Source organism: Leopardus geoffroyi, chromosome C2, assembly GCF_018350155.1.
Source record: "Leopardus geoffroyi isolate Oge1 chromosome C2, O.geoffroyi_Oge1_pat1.0, whole genome shotgun sequence".
Lineage (NCBI taxonomy): Eukaryota > Metazoa > Chordata > Mammalia > Carnivora > Felidae > Leopardus > Leopardus geoffroyi.
The window spans coordinates 82,060,913-82,084,433 of NC_059333.1; the positions used below are offsets into that span (position 1 = coordinate 82,060,913).

General features: G+C 40.3%; 1 protein-coding gene and 1 pseudogene across 3 annotated transcripts in view; one reads left to right on the forward strand and one right to left on the reverse strand.

The window, feature by feature from the left end:
- LOC123611148 overlaps nucleotides 1-23,521 on the reverse strand; it is a 61,550-nt pseudogene that overhangs the window by 1,271 nt on the left and 36,758 nt on the right.
- Nucleotides 6,686-23,521, forward strand: part of LIPH (lipase H) — a 45,772-nt gene continuing 28,936 nt past the window's right edge. Inside the window, exon 1 of one of the 3 annotated variants that reach the window (XM_045502707.1) lies at nucleotides 6,686-7,259. In XM_045502707.1, the coding sequence (XP_045358663.1) occupies nucleotides 7,211-7,259 (49 nt within the window). In that variant the 5' untranslated portion in view covers nucleotides 6,686-7,210. Of the gene's footprint in view, nucleotides 7,260-21,376; nucleotides 21,576-23,521 lie in introns of those variants that run through there. The other 2 variants (XM_045502705.1, XM_045502706.1) reach the window with 2 other exon arrangements.

Consider the following 23,521-nt stretch of genomic DNA (forward strand, 5'->3'; position numbering starts at 1 on the left):
AGTTCGAGCCCCGCGTCGGGCTCTGGGCTGATGGCTCGGAGCCTGGAGCCTGTTTCCGATTCTGTGTCTCCCTCTCTCTCTGCCCCTCCCCCGTTCATGCTCTGTCTCTCTCTGTCCCAAAAATAAATAAACGTTGAAAAAAAAATTAAAAAAAAAATAGTCTACCATGGCATTAGTATGCACAGCACTTGAGCTGTGTCCCATGTGTCCATTCCACTATAAAAGATGGCCTTTGCCTTCACTGAACCGAAAAGAACACTCAAGCATTGCAAAGGGATTTTCGGAGACAAAAGAGCAGTCTCTGTTCAAAACATAAATGGGAAAACTGCAAGGTGTTTTAGAATAGCAGCGTATCTCAGGTTTGGGCCACCAAGATTTAAGAAAGATTGACACCAAGTCCAGGCCACTCCAGTACAACACATTTTTTTTTTCCTCCCTCACTAATAGCACCTGCGCATACCTAATGCTGAAATGTTAGACCCCCTCTATGAAAAGTGGAGGGCTTTGGAATTACCTCAGTCGAATCTCTGGGCCTCATCAGGAAGCAATAACTCTCGAGTGCAGCAACTGCCAGCCACCGCCTGCACCTGACATTTTGCCACTTGGTGCGCTCGCTGTCCTATCATCCCCAGGAGAGGCATGGGCCGATGCCCATCCAGTGGTCAAGGAGTGGAACCACGCTTACTCCAAACCCACCACTGTTGCACCCATTCCTGGACTCAGGAACTCTTCACCAGAGGGCTAGAGGAGAAAAACAAAGCCATATGGAGAAATAAGGACATTGAGGTTTGGATAACTTGCACCCGTGTACTGTTGGAGGGGCACATCCTCATTGCTTAAGTTTTCATTAGGTTACCCTAAACGATTGCCCAATTTTCTGAAAAACAAAATGACAACAAAAACTTTGTTGACAAAAAACAACAAAAAACTTCTCCTCTTCCCTCTTCCCCTCCCCTCCTCCTCCTCCTCTTCCTCTTGCTGAGATCCTCTCCTTCAAGCCTTTCCAGGGTCCATCCCAATTTTCCTCAAAACCTACCTCTCCTCCACAGAACAATAAAGACCCAGCCCTCCAATTCATTGCTCAGTCTTGAACATTTTCCCTTTACCAGCATTCTCAGAGTATTAAAAGATTTATTGTCAGCTTTGGTTTTGCTGACCCCTGCCCGAACTCTGATCCATTTGATAGAAGTAGATTGAAGCCCATAGGTGAGATGGGCTCACCTATGGGCTGTTGGTTTGGGCTTAATGTACCTAAAATCCAACATAGCTCATCACCCTAAATATTAATTTCCTTCTGGGGACCAACTCTGGTATTCAAGAAAAACGTATCCTCCTAATAATGAGGACTTTGATCTTATTCAGTCTAATAATATAACCTTGGCCTTATTATCCCAAAGCAAGTGTAGTTCCTTGTCCTAGATTTTATTAGAAAAGGTGCTCACATTAACTTCAGGTTTGGCCTGCCTTGTGAAGAAGTATCTGAGCCTATTTTCTAATCTATAAAATAGAGTTAATCAAATCTGCCTCTCAGATCTGTGGGCCAGTTAAATGTGCTTACGTACGTGAAGGACTGACTTCAGTATCCAGCATGGCTAAGTGCTTAATGTTTCTCTTCCCTCTTCTTCCTTCAGTTATCTAATAAGCCATTTAATTTGTCAGTTCCACATCCTACACTTTCCTGCATTCTCCGTGGATCCGCCTTTTCTCCTCTCCAAACCCATCAAACATACTATTATTCAAGGCCTGATCACTTCTCAGGCCTTCCCAAAAGCCACCTCCTCTTGTATTCTGTCCCTTTTCTATGTATTTGCAGGGTGATCTCTCTTGTGTTGTCTTTTGTTGTTGTTTTGTTCTCTGCTGTGGCTGTTGTTGCTAAGGAAGGTAAATTTATAGTGTTCTTATTTATTAAGGAAAGTAAATGTATAAATTAAATTTGTGGTTTTCTGTTACCATATCCTAAAAGTGGTTGGGTTGATTTTAATCAAATTCCAGATGTTTGGAGTGATCTGACTTCAATGATGGGTACAAGATTCTCATGACCAGTGCTTGGGAAGCCAGCTAAGTAAACATAAAAACAGAAATCTGGTTCTAATAATAATAATATTTTAGATCCAAATAAATCTAACATATGTGGTACCAGCGTTCCTGAGTCGCTCAGTCAGTTAAGGGTCTGACTTCGGCTCAGGTCATGATCTCATGGTTCGTGAGTTTGCGCCCCATGTCGGGCTCTGTGCTAATAGCTCAGAGCCTAGAGCCTGCTTCTGATTCTGTGTCTCCTGCTCTCTGCCCCTCCCCAGCTTGCACTCTGTTGCTCTCTCTCTCAAAGATAAATAAACATTAAAAAAAATTTTTTTTTAATAATAACATAAAATGTGTGGTACCAACGGATGTTCAATATTGGCACTACCCCCAAATTTTTTATTTTTTGAAATGAACTTTTAACTAGTGAAACCATTTGCCTCTGTCTTGCCAGTGTGCATACAGGCCTTGCTAGAGCCTTCTATCCTTGAAATGCTCTGGGCAGCACTCTGCAAACAAGCAGTTATTGAAAGCGCTGGACTTGCATTTATTTTATTTGATACATTGTTTGTAAGGAAATCATGGTTTCTTTCTTTCTTTTTTTTTTTTTTTTTGACGTTTATTTATTTTTTGAAAGACAGAGACAGAGCGCCAGCAGGAGAGGGGCAGAGAGAGAGGGAGACACAGACTCCAAAGCAGGCTCCAGGCTCTGAGCTGTCAGCACAGAGCCGGAAGCAGGGCTCCAACCAAGGAACTGTTAGATCATGACCTGAACTGAAGTCGGAAGCTTAACTGACTGAGCCACTCAGGTGCCCCAGGAAGTCATGGTTTCTAAAACAAGGTAGCTCTATTCCATGAAGAATACTTCTTAGGCCAGGAAAGTAGTATACAGACATTTTCGCTCCTGTTTTGCAATAAACTACAAAAAAAAAAAGTTAATAAGCTAACCTAAATGTGTTATTCTCTCTATATATTATTTCTTACATTTGTTATATATTATTGTGGCATATATTATTTATTATGTTTATGTGTATTACATGATACTAATATATTAACATACAAAGAAGTGAACAGGAAAAAAAACTTACGTTCTTGCTGCCTTGAAGATAAAATCCACTATCTTAAGCATGGCATGCAGAGTGCCTCCTACCCTGACTTCAAGTTAGTTTATCATTTCCCTATGCATCCATCCCAACTGGCAATCCACACTTCTTTTATAACTCCAAGTTTGTTCCCTCTGCCTGAATTGCTTTTCCTCTACTTTCTTCACCTCACAGGCTCCTACCTAGTCTTTTTTTTTTTTTTTTTAATTTTTTTTTTCAACGTTTATTTATTTTTGGGACAGAGAGAGACAGAGCATGAACGGGGGAGGGGCAGAGAGAGAGGGAGACACAGAATCGGAAACCGGCTCCAGGCTCTGAGCCATCAGCCCAGAGCCCGACGCGGGGCTCGAACTCCCGGACCGCGAGATCGCGACCTGGCTGAAGTCGGACGCTTAACTGACTGCGCCACCCAGGCGCCCCTCCTACCTAGTCTTTAGAATCCAGCTCAAAAAGGATGTCCTGTGTGAAGCTTTTTCCACGGCCCCTCCCCGTGGGATTCCCAGCAACTTACTGCTTCCTCCTCGGTTCTATGGAAGGTGTATCCGTAACTCTATATCAGTATTACTAGTATCATTAATATGTCTGTCTCCTTGTGAGAAGGAGCCATCCCCTATTGTTTCCTCATTATTTTTTTAAATAGAAGCTTGAGAAATGTTCAATAAATGAAGGAATGAAGACATGAAACAAATACATGGATTAGGGGAAAGTTACCCTGATCTCCTTGTAGAAAATGAATCAAGGAAACATTTATTTCTCCAAACGTGGACAGCTAGTGAGATTGTGGGGTCACTGAAGCAGATGAAAGGACAAAATTCTATGTGATAGTGAGTCATATACCAGCTTAGAGCATGAAACCAGGGTGAGAGAGGACATAGGTCACCTTTCCTGACAGCTGAAGCCAATGAGAGTTATAAAAACACCTCCCTTCAGTTCATTACACTTCCATACCTGTTTTTCCTGTCCACGCATTTGGAAGCTTGCCTGCCCCCTTTCTAATCTGCTCTCTGTAGCAAGCGATTTCTAGGTTAAGAAGAAGAAAAAAAGCCGATACATAATACTAAATTGGAAATGAGGCAAACTGTGTTATTCTTGAGTTGTGATCATTTTTCAGAATCATCATATGAAGAAGATTGATGATGATGATGAGAAATAAAGACATGGTTTTCCTCAGGATACCTTTGAGTAAATGTTAACATTCAAATAGTTATGAGTTACCCCATCTTTTGGAACTTTGAAAAACTTTTAGTTACTTTTTAAATGTTCATTTATCTGAGAGAGAGAGAGAGAGAGTGAGCAGGGGAGGAGCAGAGAGTGAGAGAGACAGAGAATCCCAAGCAGGCTCTGTGATGTCACCAAACCCTGAGATCATGACCTGAACTGAAACCAAGAGTAGGACAGTTAACCAACGGAGCCACGGAGGCACCCCTAAAAACTTTTATTTTGAAATAATTATAGACTCACGGAAAGCTGCAAAAATAGTACAGGGATGTCCCATGGACCCCCAGTCAGTTTCCCCCAATTGTAACATCTTACATAACTAGAATGCACTATGAAAGCCAATAAATTGACATTAGTACAATCTACAGATCTTATTTACATTTTACCAGTTTTACATGCACGTGTGTGTGTGTGTGTGCACGCGCGCACGGTTCTATGCAATCTTATCACTACTGTGTAGATTGCTGTAACCCCCACCACAAGCAGGCGACAGAACGAATTCACCTCTCAAAGATTCCCTATTCTCCAATTCTCCCTCGCTTTCCTCTCCCTCCACCTTTTGAAATGCTTTTTGTTTTTTCATATTTGATATTTCTAACTCTCTCTTCTTGAGAGGATGGGTCCTCCCATTGATACCTTGTGCTATTTTGAACGCTGGAAGTAGAAAAGCACAGACAGCTAGGAAGTTGTAGGAAAACTTGTGTGCCTACTGGCAGGAAAATCAATACTAACACCAAAAGCCCTCCCAACAGAAATTATTCTTATTCCCATAATTGGCTGGTTTCCAGGAAAACGTACATTGGCTCTGTCTAGATAAAGACTTGGCGTGGTACTAAACTGATAGGAGCTCAACAAATATTTATCAGACAAGTACACTGACCCAACAGTGCATTCCACAACAGGTTCCTAAGAGAATGTGGAACAATTCTCCATTTGTTCCAGAGGGCAGTTGTTGCCAAACCAGTAAAGCTTACTGCAAATGGAAAACTAAAAAAGCTAGCAGGCCACCTATTTGTTTTTCCTATTTATGTATCCCTAATTTATTTCTCCAGCAGGAGACAAAAAAAAAAAAAAACAAAAAACAAAACACTACAGTACTGACTAAAGTCATTTACCTAAAACATCACTGCTATCAGGTGCCCTCCATTCCTAAAATCCACCTGACCCCTCTTCTCAGCACTGTGCAGACTGCCCTCTGACAGAAGGGAAAGGTGTAGACTGTGTAACCACTTAAGTAACATAGTTACCAAGTGCTGAGTGAGCTTACCTTGGTAGCAGACTGTAACGCTAAGAACTTTACTCATATTAGCTCATTTAATCCGAATAACAGCCCTGTGAGATACCTGCTTTTGTTTTCCTCATTTCACAGTTGAGAAAAGTTAAGAATGGAAATGTTTTGCTTCAAGCCACACAACTAGTGAGTGGAAGATGTGGGATTTGAACCACTGCTAGCGGGTCTTGGCCTTCATTAGGTCTGAGGTGTGACACAGAATCCATATGCAATACTCTGAAAAGCCCCCCCCCCCCCCGCCGCCCCCTCCCCCCCACTAGCAGGGGAAATCTGATGTACTGATTCTTTGGGAAGCACTGCTGGAATCTACTTCCCGCAAGGAATCCCCTGCTATTCGAATGGGATGCAGACACAGAAAACCGATAAACTTCTATGAAAGATAACTTTGCTTCATAAATGTGTATTTCAGGTAGACAATGCTAAATGACTAGTGGCTTTTGCCTGATGCCCTGGATAACAATGTATTCTTTTTTTTTTTTTAATTTTTTTTTTTTAACATTTATTTATTCTTGAGACAGAGAAAGAGCATGAACAGGGGAGGGTCAGAGAAAGAGGGAGACACAGAATCTGAAACAGACTCCAGGCTCTGAGCTGTCAGCACAGAGCCCGACACGGGGCTTGAACCCACAGACCGCGAGATCATGACGTGAGCTGAAGTCGGACGCTTAACCAACTGAGCCACCCAGACGCCCCACAATGTATTCTTTAAATTGTTTGTGTCTTTCTTTATAAATGCATGTTTCAGTTCATCAGACAACCCCCCCCCCGCTTCCCCCCCCCCCCATAAGCCTGAGTGACTGTTACAAGCCCTTCCACCCAGAAAGGTAATTAAATTACCTCATAGCCAGGAGAACACAAGTTCAGTTACTTCCAACACTGAAGTGGATGGATTCTGGCAGAACTCTCTTTTTAAAGCTTTTGCATTTAATTTTCCTTTAGAAAGTAGGAGGCAAGGGTGAGGGAGAGATAGGCTCTGGAGAGGAAGAAATAAAAATATGTATAATGCCATAAAAATGTTCCTTTAATCTGAAGCGTATCTGGACAAATACAGGTATATGAATGGACTTAATGAAATGTTCTTAACAAAATATAAAGACTGCCTGATGAGGAATGCGTGTGTGAATTAACATAAAAAGTAGTTTTGTGGACACAGACCAACAGGATACTCATTGATTTGTTTCATTCACAAGAGCAGGGAGGCAAATATCTCAGATCACACTTGATTTCAACATACCAAGCCAAGCCACTAATAAACCGCCCACAAAGAATGAAACTATTTTGAACTCGTCATTCTACAAATACACATTATAATATTAAGATATGCATAAAATTAAAAAAAAAAGATGTGCATAAAATTGTGTAAGGTAGAAAGTACTCGACCTTCCACTGAAAAGAGGAGGAGTCAAATATCCTGAAAGGGTTGGGACCCGCCTGCAGTCCCTCGGGAACTTCCTGTTGTCACCACACCTCTGGTGTAGTTATCTGAGCTCCCTCTGAGCAAAGCCCTCAGTGGAAACTCCAAGGCTCTGCAAAGGAAATTATTCTTGTGAATGTGACACACACTCTCTCCAGTTTCCATATGCTGAGATTATCGTTCTTCTTCGGTTTGATTTGCTTGGTGAAAACAGGTAGGTCATTTAGTGAATGGTTTACTTAATTATTTAAAAAATATTATTTTATATTGTCACTTTGCATTTTATCAGCCCACTCCCTTCAGTGGACTTTTTGAATCTTACTTAGTCATTGTGAAGGAAAGAAGATACGGATTAAATGAACTTTCTAATCCTCAAAATTTTTTTTTTAGTAATGAAAGAAATTATTACTCCTTTGAATTAACTTCTTCTGATGTATGAAAAATAAATGCGTTGGGAAATCTAAAGGTTATTTTCTTTCATAGTTAAGTTTTCTGTGCCTTTCCACCTCTATGAAATAAAATCATTTATGTTGTAGAAATTTTAAGTTTTGTTTTATTATAATATCTAATACATAGAGGATAGGTTTTTATAAGCTTTCATACACTGAGGGTTTATTTAAATTATCTTTTAGGAAAACATAGTTTTATTATGTAAACCCCTTGGAATTGTGTCTAGCATATTGATAACTTAAAAATTATTAATGATAATGAATAAAAATTAAAACAGTGATGTACAGGGGCACCTGGCTGGCTCAGTTGGAAGGGCATGCAAGTCTTGATCTCTGGGTCATGAGTTTGAGCCCCACGTTTAGTGTAGAGATTACTAAATAAATAAAACAGTAATTTACACAGCAAGATAACAAAAATAAAGTGAAATGCTGTTTTATTTTTATTTTAATTAATTAATTAATTAATTAATTAATTTTTGAGAGAGAGAGAGAGCATGAGGGGGAGAGAGCTGCAGAGAGAGGGGGGGAGAGAGAGAGAGAGAGAGAGAGATTGAGAATCCCAAGCAGGCTTCACGACCCTGGGATCATGACCTGAGCCGAAATCAAGAGGGGGAAGCTCACCTGACTGAAACCCCCAGGACTACCTGAAGTGAAATACTTTTTAAAAAGAAACTCAACACTTCTCAGCCTTCTTAGGAATCCAGTTCTTTATCACATAGTTTATGGTAAAAAATTGGTACAGTTTTTTGAAGGGAAATGTGTTACATACAGTATCCGTAAAAATGTTTATGACATTTGAACTACTAAAACCATTGCTGAGAATTTATTCTAAAGAAATAGCTTTTGAAAGGAAAAAAACTTGGGGCGCCTGTCTGGCTCAGCCAGAAGACCATGTGACTCTTGATCTCGGGGTTGTGAACTGCAAGCCCTACCCTGAATGTAGAGATTACTTAAATAAATAAAACTTAAAAAAATAAGAAAATAAAAGAAAAAAACTCATCTAGGAAGATGATTCTAACTATGTTATTTATAATAACTTGGAACTAGATATAGCAGAAATGTTTCTACACACAGTAATGGATAAAGTATCAACTTTTTAAAAAATGTAGCCTTTAAGATTCTGAAGCTATGCAGAAATGTGCAAACATGTTTATAAAATAATGCAAGTAGACAAAACAATTCACATTTATAAGTCAACAAAGATAACAGCTATGTTAAAATCATGTATGTATGTCTGTAGATAAAGTTTAGGAGGGAAATGGAAAAATTAAACTAGCTGTATTAGGATTTCAGGCTTATAAACAAATTTTTCTCAATTTGTGCTTTTGAAGCTGATTTAATAGTAAACTAAAATTATGCTAATGATGATATTTTTCACCGAGAAGTCAACCTTTTAAGAAGTGTGTGTTTATAATAATTTTTAAATTTAGAAAATGAACATAAATTTAGAGATAGTTTTAGGAGAGTGGAACTAACCCTGACACAAAAGCCTGATGATAGTTTGTGGGTACTTTCTTTGAATCTCGCATTATGTATCTCTATACGTAAAGTTGGAACTTAATGTTTTTGTGATCTGCCTTTTTACTTAACGTTATCTCATCAGCAAAGTCTTTTTTAAATGATTCTAGAAGACTTACTGCTGAATGACAGAATCTAAGGAGAGACACAGCACAATAAACTTCTGTAGCTAGAAGGAAAAAACATAATTATAGCTGTAAACTAAATTTAGATTTCTCAGTATCTGCAAAACCATGAACTTGCAACTTCCAGGAGAGAGGGTTTGAATGATAGGCACCTGATAGTGTAAATTATTCATCACAAATACATCGACTTTTTGTTTTTCCCCTTCTTTAGCTTGCCGTCCAAAAATCAACAACTATTAAGATGTGATTCTGAAATGCAGAGAATATAGGTCATTCACTTTTGGAAATCTTTGTTTTGCTCTAACCTTTGTGATATCATGGCAGGAATATTTGCCGTATTTTACCAGTGAATAAAGCAATCGCTAGCAAGCTCTAGTGTGCACCAGAATCGCCTGGGAATTTGTTTAAAATGCAGACCACCCTCAGAGATCCAGACTCGGTGGGTCTGGGGCGAGAGCTTAAAATCTGCATTTCTTCTAACAAACCCTCTGGTTTTTCAGCTGCAGGTGGTCCAAGGAAAAAAGTTGATAACTATTTTTCTAAATTAAGGCTGTTGTCATAAATATATTTTAAAGTTACTCTTCTGCAATATTTTGGCTTATGGCAAATTTGTATAAAACTATGTAGATATTTGCCTAGGGGAAATAGCTTAGTGCCCAAAAAACAGAGAATTATTTCCTCAGACTTGAAATCCTCTACAGATAATTTATAACTCCATTTTTGGTGTGTGTGTGTGTGAGAGAGAGAGAGACAGAGAGAGACAGAGAGAAAGAGACAGAGACAGAGAGAGACTCCTTCTCTGACAGGGAGACAAAGGTGAGTAAGGGGGTGGAGTGTGAATGTGCATGTTTATGCACATGATTAAGAGAAGAGAGTGAGGAAATCTAGTATCTCTTTTGTTTTCTCAGTTGTATTCTTAAAAAATGCTGGTGGTTCGAAGCAGAAATGTCCAACCAAGAGAGCATTTTGCCCATATACTTCTTGCCTATAGTTATTGGGGTAAAAAATAAACAAGAGGGGCGCCTGGGTGGCTCAGTTGGCTAAGAGTCCAACTCTGGCTCAGGTCATGACCTCACAGTTTGTGAGTTCGAAAGCCCCCACGTCAGGCTCTGTGCTGACAGCTCAGAGCCTGGAGGCTGCTTCAGATTCTGTGTCTCCTTCTCTCTGCCCCTTCAGATTCTGTGTCTCCTTCTCTCTGCCCCTCCCCAGCTCAGCTCACGTTCTGTCTCTCTCTCTCTCTCTCTCTCTCTCTCTCAAAAATAAATAAACATTTAAAAAACAAACAAACAAACAAGAGATACTCCACCAGGTTTGGCCCTAGTCAACTGTGAATGTTTCTGTTGGGGAGCAAGAATTTCCTGTCCCCTTCAAAGTGCTTCTAGCAGGTCTAAGAATCAAATCGACTTGAGACAGATTAATAGGAGAAAATCAAATTCCACACAGACATGGTAATGCCAAAGACAGGCAAGATGAAGCATATCTATCATTCTCAGCTAAGGAGAAGGTAGGGGTCTAGGAATGAATTCACAAGAAATGAATTCACAGGAAAATGAAAAAGAGTTAAGTGTTTGGTAAACATGTTTGCTGGACCAGTCAGAAACAATGCGACACAGAGAATTTTTATTATTTTATTTTATTTTGTTTTGTTTTATTTTATTTTTTTATTTTAGAGAGGGAGTGTGAGGGAGAGGAAAAAAGAATCTTTAGCAGGTTTCATACCCGAGTTCGGAGCTGAAAGCAGAGCTCCATCTCACGACCGTGAGATTGTGAGATCCTGACCCAAGCCAAAATCAAGAGTTTCACACTTAACCTACTGAGCTACCCAGGACATACAGAACTTTGATCAAAGAGGCCTCGCTAGGTTACTCCCCATCTACCACACCTGGTTCATAACAGAAGGGTTATCTATGGTGATAGCTCTCTTCCTGGAGTAGGTCTTCTATCTAAATCCTTTTAGGGCTTTGAGGGGGAGAGGTAAAGAGCTTTTTCAGAATCTGCTGGGTTTTGATTGTTTTGTATCTGAAGATAATCTTCATGCCAACGTGGCCTGTTTGGAGGCAGCCTGCCCTTGGCCCCTACACTTCACCATCTGGCTCAGAACAGGTTTTTGTGTTTTTTTTTTTTTTTTTTTCAATGTTTATTTATTTTTTTGGGGACAGAGAGAGACAGAGCATGAACGGGGGAGGGGCAGAGAGAGAGGGAGACACAGAATCAGAAACAGGCTCCAGGCTCTGAGCTATCAGCCCAGAGCCCGACGTGGGGCTCGAACTCACGGGCCGCGAGATCGTGACCTGGCTGAAGTCGGACGCTTAACCGACTGCGCCACCCAGGCGCCCCGTTGTGTTTTTGTTTTTAATTAAAGTTCATTTATTTTATCTATCTATCTATCTATCTATCTATCATCTATCTATAGAGAGAGTATTAATTTCCAGATTTAAAAAATGTAATAGAATTTCATGGTAGGTAGATATTACTCCCCTCTCTCCCTTCTACTTCTGTTAAAAATAGGAGTCCAACTCATATTCTGATCTCTCCAAGGCAGTTTCTGGCCTAAAGGGATTTTCATTTCTGGGACTTTTGGAAATTACTTCAGAACATTGTTTTCAGGCAAGCATTAAAATGTGCTCTAGTGTGGGTTGCTGGAAACATGCTGGCTTCACCAATTAACATGTGGTGAGCTGTGTCCCAGACACTGACGAGTACCCATTGCCCAGAATGCAGAATCCTCAACAGTGTATCCCTTAACCTTGGTCTCAGTAAATATTTTCAGGAAACATCAAGTCAGTATGCCTGACTGTGGACCTCAGTTCTAAAGAAGGTATTAGCACATCTGTGTCATGCTGGGGGGTAAGAGAAATGATTGCTTGAGCAAGCCCCGGAACCCAAAACTTGAAATAAAAGAAGTGTGAGTCAGGGCCACACTTGTTTCACTTCCTGACTACATACCATGCATCAAGATTAAATTAGGTGGAATTTCACGCCCATCGCTTGGGTTTGGTCACTGGACTACCATTCCCCAACCATAAATCTGAGAGAAACTGATACTTTTCTTTCTAATCAGTTGACCCAGCCACACTGAGAGGCTTAATAGGAACCTACCTGTGCTTATTGATTCTCATAGAATCTCAGAACTTTCTCTCCCCTTGCCCACACGTACAATTGCTTCATCAGTGGGTTATTTCTGTCTACAGTTCCATCTTCTCTTTTCACTGACAACTCTTTGGATCTGAGTCAGGAGCCTCTGCCTTTTTTTTTTTTTTTTTAAGCCTCTGTTTTTTGTAGAAGTTTTCCCCCAGTCAGAAATGTGGGAAATGAAATCCATCCCAAAAGCAGGTAGAAACTAAAAAGCTAGAAAAGTGTGTGTGACACCAGAACAGCATGCTCCAGGGCAGTAGGCCTTTTGAAGATAAAGCAAAAGTATCCCTTGGAAGCTTCATCAGAAAACGAGTGGGGTTGTCAGTGATCAATCAGAGGGAATCACACTTTTGTCTCCAACTGGGACTCAGATGAAACAGGTCAATCCAGGGAAACAAATGTCTGTTTAGTCTCTTGTATCCTAAATAAATACAGCCAGTGGTTAAAGGTTGGAGATGTCCTTCCAATCAAGAGGGCGGTTTGTCTATCCAGTACAGTTTTCTCTGGCAAAGATAAAACAAGATAACAGCTATAAGTAGTTCCTAAGCCTGAGCATAAGAGTAGTTTATTTTGCACAGGAACAGCCACAAATCCTCCTCAGAAAGGCTGACTGAAATGGGAGTTTTATTTAACCTCCAGTGGTACAAAATGGAGGTCCATCGGGGAAAGAAAATGAAGCTTGTTTTGATATTGACACAAAAAGAGAAACTTCTGCCCAGTTACCTCCAAAAGACTTCATCTTTTCACTCTGAAAAGTTGGAAATTATAGGAACCATTTCTTAAAACAGTTGTATTGAGATATAATTCACATACATGTAATTCACCCATTTAAAGTGTACAATTCAATATTTTTACTACATACACAGATATATGCAACTCTCACCAGTCAATTTTAGAACATTTTCATGACCTCCAAAAGGAACCTGATACCCTTTAGTTATTGCACCCCTGTGTCCCCATCTCCCTTCATCCTCCAGCCCCTAGCAACCACTGATCTACCTTCTGTCTCTATAGATTTCCCTATTCTGGATATTTCATGGGAATGGAATAGTATGATTTGTGGCCTTTGGTGACTAGCTTCTTTCACTTATAATGTTTTCAAGATTCATCCTCATTGTAGCATATTGTTGCAGGATTTTTTTACCTCAATACCCGGGGTTCATTGAATAGCCACTTCGAAGAAGGAAGAGGAGGACACAAAATGAGCAGCAGGAAAAAGTTTATTAGAATATAATATCAGAAAGGATATTCGAAAGTGAATGCCCATAGCTATAGGCAAGGGTCCTTGTTTTATAAGGTTCTGGTCAGCCCTCCCATCTCTACCCACTTGTTCCTTCTTAGGTCCTACCCTTATTGGCTTGATAGCTCTAGGTGCTGGGTTGTCCATCCTGATTGGTTCGATTCCGTTGTATGAAGGGCGCTCTATGGCCATATCATTCCTGTGGGTCATAAGTTTTATGATCTACTACTTATTTTTAGTTAGGTCTTTAGTCAAATTCCAGAGCAGAACCTGAGGGGGAGTAGGTGGGTCTGTTACATTCTTAAGAGGAACCTTATGCCTGAGGGAGTTTGCTGTGGTCAGATACTCCCAGCATTGTTCCAAAGTATGTGTTTTTCCCCACCCAGGGACCTCAGGTTCTAATTTTTCCCCCTCTGCCTAATGAATCCTACCTATCTTTTCTTATCATAATATGGAACTATGAATGTTAACTAAAGGATATTTAATAAGCCAAAAAAACCTGCTTAACATAAAGGTGACAAGACATCCATTTGGTCAACGTTTTAATTCCAAGAGTAAAGTATGATTAGGTTCAGATCTTTTAAATAAAATTAAAAGAAAATTTTAATTTCTTGCTATATTAATTTTTTGAGATTTGGGTTGTCTTTGGTCAGTAAGACTCCCCTGGAAATTTGTTTTCCTAAATAGAAGCCTCATGTCCTTTCAAACCAGCTAGCTTGCAGATCTTAGAATTTTGTGTCCAAAAGGAATGCAAGAGATTAGCTAAATCTCTAAGGAATGAGGAACCAATCTCTCAGTGTGTGAAAAGGGATGGCCCAAATAATTTATTTGTTTTGTCTTGTTAATGACAGAGCCGGAACCAAACCACGGTCTCTGACCAGGTAGAGCACTCTTACTAATATGCTTCCCTTTTCCAAAATCCTTCCAAAATGATGGGAGGAAAATAATTGGCACTTACTGAGCACTTGCTTTAGCAAATCCCACGCTAAGCAATTTACTTATATTATTTTATTTAGCCTTCACAACAACCCTTTAAGATCAGTACTATGTTGGGGAGCAAGAATTTCCTGTACCTTCAAGGTGCTTCTAGCCAGACCAAGAATCAAAATGACATGAGACAAAAGAAAATCAAATTTAGGGGCGCTTGGGTGACTCAGTCCATTAAGTGTCTAACTCTTGATTTTGGCTCAGGTCATGATTTCAGGGTTTCATGGTTTGGAGCCCCGTCTAGAACTCTGAGCACTGGCCTCAGGGAGCCTGCTTGGGATTCTCCCTGTTTCCCTCTCTCTCTGCCTCTCCCTGACTCATATTCTGTCTCAAAATAAATACATAAACTTAAAAAAAAAAAAAAAAAAAAGGAAAATCAAACTTAATTTAGTACCTACAGAGAATCCACACAGACATGGAAATTCCAAAGGACAGTCAGGCAAAATGTGGTATATATGTCATTCTAAACAGAGGAGAAGCAGGTATGGGTCTAGGACCTCAAAAGGAAGAAATGAATTCACAGGAAAATGAAAAAGTAAATATTTGGTCATCGTGTTTGCTGGGCCACTCAGAAACAATGGGGTAGAAAGAATTTTGGTCAAAGATGTCTTACTAGGTTCCTCCCCGTCTACAGTACCTACTTTATAACATAAGGTAGTCATCTATGGTGATAGCTATCTTCCTGGAACAGGTCTTCTATCTAAATTCTTTTTAGGCAGTTGAGGGGGAGGTAAAGAGGTTTTCCTGAATCTGCTTTTTGATTGCTTTTTAACTCAAAATAATCTTCATGCCAAGTAGCCCATGTTGGAGTGGACTGCCCTTGGCCCCTGCAACTATTAACCCAACTCATCTTCCACATCATCAACAACTATTAATTTTTAAGCATTTACTGTGCACCAGTGAATGCTCGCCTTATTAATTAATTTATTTCTTTAATTCTTTTCTTTCTTTCTTTCTTCTTCTTTTTCTTCTTCTTCTTTTTTTTTTTTTTTAAATTGAGAGAGAGAGGCAGAGAGAGAGAGAATCCCAAGCAGGCTCCAGGCCCAGCTAGGAGCCTGACCCAGAGCTCAATCTCATGACCATGAGATCATGACCTGACAGAAATCAACAGTTGGACGCTTAACTGACTGACCCACCAAGGCACCCTGCAGCTAATGCTTTAGATACTTCATAGACATGTCTATTTCTCACAACAATCCTGACAGCAGGGCTAGGATCAGGGTAAAGTCAGTGAGGCACTCACCAGGTGCAAAATTTAAGGGGATAAGGGACACCTAAACTCAATAATCAAGATAAATTATATTTATGATTTTAAAGCAATAAAAATTTTATCTTTCACGATATTTTAATGCAATGTGCAAATGCTATTTTAATATTTAAGTGATATTTTACTGCAAATAATAATATGAATATCATTAATAATGCATTCTCACAGTGCATAACAAATGATTTGGATAAGTGATACTTTTTTGGCATAAGTGATATTTTAGTGTAATGTCTTTGAGAGATGAAAATCCATGCAAATAAGTCAATGATGAAAAAAATCAAAATTTTAAATAAAGATAGACTGTTTTACAACTCTGTGTTATTGTATAATGGAAAAGGTCATTTCCAATCAGCCAGCCATTCCTGGGCCTGTGCCATGTTCCTTTCCTTGCTGGGTGGTTTGGTTTATGAGAGTTAACAATGATGTATAAACAGACTGAATAACAAAGGGCTATATCTATGATCATGGCTTTAAGTTTACTTATTTATTTTGAGAGAGACAGAGAGAAAGAACGAGCTGGGGAGGGGCAGAGGGAGAGGGGGACAGAGGATCCACAGCAGGCTCTGTGCTTACAGTAGAGAGCCTGAAGCAGGGCTCAAACTCATGAACGATGAGATCAAGACTTGAGCCAAAGTTGGACGCTTAACCAACTGAGCCACTCAGCTACCCCTATGGTCCTGTGTTTTGACTGACTGCAGAGCTTTTACAAACTTTTCCCACTGGTTCAAAATCTGGGAGGATATTTTGATAAGTATATATATAGTTTTTTTTTCTTTTGCCTCAGGCTCAATATGGCTCAGCAGAGCACTGCCTGACAGATTGGCATTACTATGGTCATTTTACACATGTGAAACTGAGGCTCAGAGAGGTTAGATAATTAATTACCTGAGGTCACATAGCTAGGAGGCAATGGAGTTGACTTCAAGTCTAGATCTGACTCTAAAATCTATGCTTCCAAATCGGATTTGGGTATTATGTTTATGACATTAGACCTGGTTGGCAAACTTTTTCCATGAAGAGCCAGATAGTAAATATTTTCAGCTTTGTGGGTCATTGGTCACATTTACAATCACTCAGCTTTGCCTTTCCTTATAACAGGAAAGCAGCCATAGACAATACATAAATGGTCACGGCCAACTTGGCCTGTGGGCGACCATGCATTAGATCATAACAAAATACCTCAGGCACAAATATGTTATTTCTGAAGATGTTCTATCCAGATTTCTTTGACATCCTATCCTACTCTACTCTTATCTCTGGCTGCTCTCCATAGGAGTCTGAATTCCTCATTGGATAGGAGATATCACCCATCCGATTGTTATTTTCCAATTGTTAACAGGAACTGGCACTTCAGAGTAATTGAATTTCAAAATAAGCTGAAGAGGAAAGGCCATGTTTTTCCGGCTTCCAATAAACAATAATACAAGAGGTTAAGCTTTAGAAACCAGTTTAACATGTTCTGGGTTACTTGGTTAAAGGCTCTATTAATACTACTTCTGAGTGAAGTTGACTTTGTACCAAAACAACACAATAACCAAAAAGAGGTTTGCTTTCTGAATTATTTTAGAAATATAAACTAGAAATTAAATATAAATAAAAAGAACTATATTTATGAGGGTAAAGCAATTTAACAAATTTGCTATTCACAAATAAGATAAATTTAATATTTTCCTTTAAAATGTTATTAATTCTTGAGGGGAAAATAATGAATAACCTTAGGTAGTTTTAAGCAGAGAACATCAGAAATGGAATGCATAACCCATTTTTGTTTGCGGATTATTTTGCAGAGCCTGTCACCTGCAGACATATTTTTTACATAGTTTCAGTCATAATGCATGTGTCACTTCATACTCCATTTATGTTATAAACATGACATCATACACTATTTGCAGCGTTCAGATGGATCATTCTGAATGACTGAATAATGTGTTAACAGGTTGATATTCGCTTCTTCACGCAATGTTTGTTGGTGCCAACTCTAAGCCAGACTCTGTTGTTGGCACAGGGTATATACAACAATGGATAAACAGATCAGTTATCTTGCAGCATCTACATGAGCAGGGGAAATTATTTCAGAACAAAGAAAGAATGCTTCAGGCGTGTGGTAGGAAAAAAGCAAGTAGCATATAAGGGACAAAGTTCTCTAGAGTGGAATTCAATATAAGAAGAAAGTAGAATAAATAATAAATCCTGGGGGAAAGAATACTGTTCGAAGCCAGGTCGTCATTTAGGCCTAGGAATTCATTTATGGATATGAATAAACTTAGGAACTATATTACCCATTAACCCTTCTTGAAAAGGCAGTAATATTTAAAAATAAATATTTAAGACTCTACGTATTGATGTATCCACAGAAACAGAGAGTTTCTGTTCTATTTACTCAGAGTATCTATTCTACCTCCTCATTTTCTACCAAGAAACACAAGAAAGTTTAACACACGTCCCCTTTCACACCTTCTCTGTTCCCTCCTTCAGAACACACACACACATTTTTTAAAAATGTTTATTTATTCTGAGAGAGAGGGAGGGAGAGAAGCAAGTGGTGGGTGAGTGGGGTGGGGGGGGAGGCGGGGGCTCAGAGAGGAAGACAGAGAATCCCAAGCAGATTCCACACTGTCAGTGCAGAGCCTGTCACGGGGCTTGATCTCACAGACCATGAGATCATGACCTGAGCCGAAATCAAGAGTAGGACACTTAACCGACCGAGCCACCAGGTGCTGCTTAAATATTTATTCTGAAACTCAAAAAGGAATCACTAGATGAACTAAAAAGAATTTTGGAACTAGTGAAAAGCAGGACGTAGACACTGGATCAGTAGGGAGAAGTACTGAGTGTGCTGATACCATCATCATTTTTTTAATTTAAAAAATTATTTATTTTTTTAACATTTATTTTATTTTTTGAGACAGAGACAGAGCATGAGTGAAGGAGGGGCAGAGAGAGAGGGAGACACAGAACCCAAAGCAGACTCCAGGCTCTGAGCTGTCAACACTGAGCCCCACACGGGGCCCGAATCCACAAACCATGAGATCATGACCTGAACTGAAGTCGGATGTTTAACCGACTGAGCCACCCAAGCATCCCTTAGACACTGTCTGTCACTAACGCAAGGACTAGAGCAGAGTAAGGGAAGACAACTGTGTTGACCAAGGACAGCAGCAGGAAACATGGCAGAAGTTAGAAACGCGCTCCCCAGTAGTCTGAAATACAGCTTCCAGATCCCCAAGAATTCTTGCTAGGGGTTCACACCGGTGGATAATGAAGTCTGAATAAATATACCCACGTTTGGAATCTGGAGCAGCTCTGCATGTAGTCTGCTTCTGGCCTACAGTCCACACATTTACATCCCATGAACAAAGATGTGGGTATTTCATATCAAGTTATAAAGGTAAACACCAGAAAAATTAAAGCAGGCAATAATCTTCCCAGTATGAGAAAGAGTACGTAAACGAGAACAACAGAGTGAGAAAACAGGGCAATCCATATGGCAACAGATGGTAAAGCAAGAAAGCACTAAAATCAGAAAATATAGCGTTACAGTATCAAGTCCATGCGTGTCAGCTGGGGTCCTCCCAGAAGCAGACACCATCACGGGGCTGGACACACGAGCGATCTACCTGAGGAACTGTGTGGGAAGGACAAAGGAGGTGGGGCAAGCAGAGAGAGCCTTTCCCCAACAATGCACATTTGACATGCAGGAAAGTGGAGGCGAGGAAGGATTGCACAGGAAGAGCTCAGCACAGTTGTGAGGATCCTTCAGCCAGGCTGATGGGGTGTGTCTGAGCCAGTTATTGGAATCTCACGTGAGGCAGAAGAGCCTGCCTGGCCTGGCTCTAGTACCCCACTGTGGGTACTCAGTCACTGGCTGGGAGCGGCCTGAGGGAGCCACGGCTTCATGTGAACACTGTGGAGTGGCCGGAGGCACAGGTGACTCAGCCGTGCTCCCTGCAGCAGGGTCTAGTGAAGGCAGATCTGAGCCAGGCACTTCTATGGCCTCCACACCAATTATGTCTGTTAGGCCAATAAACGTGAACTCACCTATTTTGTTTAAAATTTTTTATTATTTTTTTCATATTTGAGAGAGAGAAAGAGACAGAGTGCAAGCAGGGGAGGGGCGGAGAGACGGAGACAGAATCTGAAGCAGGCTCCAGGCCCTGAGCTGTAAGCACAGAGCCCAATGTGGGGCTCGAACACCCAAGCAGTGAGATCATGACCTGAGCCGAAGTCGGATGCTTAACTGACTGAGCCACTCAGGTGCCCCTCATGTATTTTCTTGGAAAGCGTTCTCAGATTCGGCCATAAAATAAAACCCAGCTAGATGCTATATGAAAGATCCCTTAAAACACAGGGATTCAAAGGTTACAAAGGATAAAAACACGGTAGGCAAATGCTAACAAAAAGACGGTCTAGTTATAGCTTGTAATATTATTTGGTGGAATTCAAGGCAAATAAAGCACATAAAAATGAAGAAGGATATAATACGTGAAATATTAAGTCTAGGTAATAAAAGTAAAAATCTATGAAAATAAAACTTAATAGTTTGGGAACCTGAATTTGTCCTTCAGTGTAATGATGTTATACTTTGCTAAAGGGATCTTCCATTCTTAGTATTTAAATACATTATTTCACGATGATGTAAAAGAAGATTCTTGATTCCCAGACCAGGTGAAACTCCCCGTTTAATCCTCATTTTATACCATATCTCTTTTAACATGGCATATATCACAAGTTGCAATTTCATACTTGTTTGTGTGTTTTACTTCTTTAATGCCTGACTCTCCCTCTAAAATGCCGCCTGACCCAGAACCTAGGAGAAAGTAGACTCTTGTTGGATGAATTGCACATTTCTTCTGAGGATGAGAGAAAATATATATAAAGCTGTTATAATATTTTGTACTGAGAGAAAGGAACGAGGAAATCCATTTTTCACTCAGTACTTACAATGGGCTTTTCCAGAGCCCAATGCATGCATTGAAAAACACATGATGTCAGAGTGGTTCTAGCAAATGAAAAATAAATATCAACTTGTTCCGGAGGCTCCTGGGTGGCTCAGTCGGTTAAGCATCCGATTTCAGCTCAGGTCATGATCTCACAGTTTGTGAGTTCAAGCCCCACATTGGGCTCTTTGCTGTCAGCACAGAGCCTGCTTTGGATCCTCTGTCCCCCTCCCTCTCTGTCTCTCTCTCTCTCTCTGAAAAATAAATCTTAAAAAAATCCACTTGTTCTGTCCTTTTTGCCTTTCAGTAACTGTCTGTTGTAAAGGGTCTGGTGAAGGCTCAGCAAGTCAAGGAGGTTGGCTGAGCTGTTCCATAGACATGGAAGGTGTGGCGGATGTGCTGAGAAATAGCTCTGGCCCAAACTTTACGACTCTTACCTGAGCTTTCCAATGACTCAGATATGTGACTTCTGACACACTGGCCTAATATTGCTCAAAACAAACAGATCTCTTCTTTGGAAGGGGATCTCTCCCTTCCCCAGTATGACCTCATTTGTGATTAATCTGAAAGCATTCCTTTCTGGGGCAGGTAGGTGGCAAGTGAAAGATGGCATGATTTCCCCAGGCCACCTGGTGAGTCAGTTACACAACAAGGAACAAAGCCCAGTTTTACTGATGGCTAAGACCAAGAGGCTCAGCCCTACCTCATGACACCTCCCGTTCAGTAAAATGACTAATTAAACAGTCAATTATGTGCTCTGGGTCTTGCTCTACAAGCACCAGACAAGTTTCAGTCCACGTTCTCCAGGAGCATGCAATCTACAGGAAGAGAAAAATGAAAGAGGCCAAGAGATGGAGAAAATATTTACATAGGTGAGTGAGTAAGTTCTGGCATTTAAGGCACAACATAGTGACTGTAGTTAATTATACCATACTGTATGCTTGAAATTTGCTAAGAGAGTAGATCTAAAATGTTCTTGCCACATACACAAAAATATGTAACTATGTGGGTGCATTAACCTTATTGTGGAAATCATTTTATAATGTACGCATATATCAAATCATCATGTTTTACCCTTTAAACTTACTCCAATGTTACTTGTTGACTATATCTCAATTAAGCTGTGGGAGCGGGGAGGACAGACAATTGTAAGCATGCCTCCCTGCATATACTACTTGCCAGTGTAGAGCAAAAGGAGGAATATGTGAGTTTGGGGCTCAGTTTTTAGCCAGTATTTTCTAGGGTGAGGGATTTCAAAGCCTCAATTTTTAACCTTCTATTTGAGCTTCTTCTGCCTCTTCTATGTTGGCACTTCATTCATTGCTGAGTATCCAGAGCCTCTGCAAGAAGTTTTAAATAAAAGAATACATAGGGGAGCCCGGGTGGCTCAGTCAGTTAAGCGTCTGACTTTGGCTCAGGTCATGATATCATGGTTCTTGAATTGGAGCCCCACGTCTGGCTCTGTGCTGACAGCTCAGAGCCTGGAGCCTGCTTCAGATTCTGTGTCTCCCTTTCTCTCTGCCCCTCCCAACCCCCCCACCCTTAAAAATAAATAAACATTAAAAAAAAAGCATAACGAATGGACCCAGGTTATTAAGAAAGGGTAGAGGGGCGCCAGAGTGGCTCAGTCAGTTAAGCGTCCAACTTTGGCTAAGATCATGATCTCACAGTTTGTGAATTAGAGCCCCGCATCGGGCTCTGTGCTGACAGCTCAGAGCCTGAAGCCTGCTTTGGATTCTGTCTCCCTCTCTCTCTGCCCCTCTCCTGGTCACTCTCTCTCTCTCTCTCTCTCTCTCTCTCTCTCTCTCTCTCTCAAAAATAAGCATTAAAAAAAAAAGAAAGAAAGAAAGGGCAGAGATGCCAGGATGAAGTCTGTTCTGAGGCTCAGAATGAGGGAAGAGCAATTCCTGGGTATGTAAGTATAGATTGACTGAGAATAAGGGCCCAGGGCAAATGGTTCTTAAATTTCTACTGGAGGAAGACACAGCAGGTGTTTCCCAAGGTACTCCTGTCTCCTTTTGGCCAGTCGCAAGTCAATAGTCTTCTTCTTCTATGCCCTCCCACGAAGAATGGTCATCCATAGGACCTTGCCCCCTCTACTGAATAGCTAAAGGACCATCTCCAACTTGCACCTAGGGACTGTTTGTTGCTCCACTTCACCTCCTTCTGGACTCTTCTCTCTCGGCCAAGTAGGATGTAGGAGAGTGTGCCCTAATAGTTTTAAATCGTTTTTGTAATTAAAAAAAAAAAAAAAACAAACAAACCACAGTTTTCTCAAACATCATATTGTTGGGTCTGCATGCCAATGTTGACCTGAGCTTTCATTTGATTGAGATTCATGATCACCGCCTTATACAATGTTGCAAAAGTAACACTTTATTTCAGTACTCAAGGACCCCAAAGCCCTCCTTCCTTCCTAACTCCTCTTTCAAGTTGCATCTTGATCTTTAGTTTATTTCCAACTTCCTGTTCCCTTTCAAGCAGATTTAAGCATTCTTGCCTACCTTCATTTTCTCATATCAGAACTCGCAACCTCCCTCCTGCTTTGCATGCTACTGATACGGCTCTTGCCCTTTCTTTTTCCCTTTTATTTAAGCTTTTCTTTGAAAATAATTTTAAACTTACAGAAAAGCTATAAGAACTTTTTAAAAATACACAGAACACCAATAATCCTTTACATGGACTCACCCACTGCTAACATTTTGCTACAAATGCTTTATCATTTACTGTCTCTCTTTGCCTCTAATTTTTTTTTTCTGAGCCATTTGAGAATAAGTTGGCCATTTAGTTATAGATAAACACTTTAGTTGTATTTCCT